This window comes from Phytophthora parasitica (assembly GCF_000247585.1).
Source record: "Phytophthora parasitica INRA-310 unplaced genomic scaffold supercont2.452, whole genome shotgun sequence".
Taxonomy (NCBI): domain Eukaryota; phylum Oomycota; class Peronosporomycetes; order Peronosporales; family Peronosporaceae; genus Phytophthora; species Phytophthora nicotianae.
Window position 1 is genome coordinate 3,911 of NW_008649438.1, and position 1,097 is coordinate 5,007.

A 1,097-nucleotide genomic window follows, 5' to 3' on the forward strand; every position below is an offset into this window, starting at 1 on the left:
GAGCTAACGGTGGCTTGGAGCCAACTCCACCAGGTTACAGTACTGTTTCGAAACAAAACACGCAATTAGAAGCTCCGTCAGGTTTACAGACCGAAATCGGCCAAAGTGAAGTAAACCAATTCACGACGCTATCACAGCCTCTCATCAGGCCAGTGGAGGCGAGACCCAGCAAGAAAGTTTTCAACAGAGAGCGGAAGACGGGCGAGTAGTTGATGTTGGGCAAATGGATAGAGCTCAACCTATACCGTACCAGAACTATAGGACTGACGCCAGGGTCTCACCAGGTACAAACTATCAACGTTTGAATTTTTGCCTTGAAGGTCACAAACGGATGTTATTTGCTCACCACTAACCGATATGAGTGCTGCATGCAATGCAGAGGCTCCACTAAACGAATATCATCGACTACCAACACTTGGAGGGGAGGTTACCCCAATTTATGAATCGGCGGTGGTACATATCCAGACGACACCACGACGTGCCTCGGAATGCACTAATGATGGCGGAAGGGTTTTTACCGAAGAAACAAACAACCCACCCAATGGTAGTGCCATCACCACTACTGGAGGTAAGGCTTTGGTTCAGATTTACGTCATAGATGTCCCACAGTTCTCATATTATTGCTTCGCTTTTTCTAGTAGGGACGTCAAACTCAGACAGGGTAATGCCGGTACTATCTCCAGCTCCTCGTGCTAGTCGTGGACCTGCAGTGTTTGTACCATCCCTTTACGTTAATACGCTCGTGGCACTTTCTCCTCCTCGTGAAAGCTGGATGAAGGCAAAGGTCTACAAAAAAGTTAGAACAGCATATATTGCCGGCCGCATCTGCACAACCGTCAAGTCAAAAAACCAAGGGGACAAGAATAGGCAAAGCAATAGTGCATCGAACCAGCGAACACCACTGCTCTTCCAAGTGCGTTGAATTGATTCGCAGTTTCAGTCTGAGCCGGAGAATATCTCGCTAAATTTGCGCAAAAAGGTCACGCCAATTACAATCTTCTCATGACAGACCCGGACACATTGTACTGGCAAACGCTTTGCGAAGCTGGCGATGATGCACTAGCTATTGGTGGTTGTATTGACGAGCTCCAAGAAGC

At 47.8% G+C, this 1,097-nt stretch overlaps 1 protein-coding gene across 1 annotated transcript; it reads left to right on the top strand.

Moving 5' to 3' along the window:
- Positions 1-499: 499 nt before the first annotated feature.
- Positions 500-665, top strand: PPTG_24963 (hypothetical protein; the record flags this gene model as incomplete). Its single annotated transcript, XM_008919041.1, has 2 exons — positions 500-568; positions 642-665. The coding sequence occupies 2 exons, from the start codon at positions 500-502 to the stop codon at positions 663-665; spliced, it is 93 nt and encodes a 30-aa protein (XP_008917289.1).
- Positions 666-1,097: the final 432 nt, after the last annotated feature.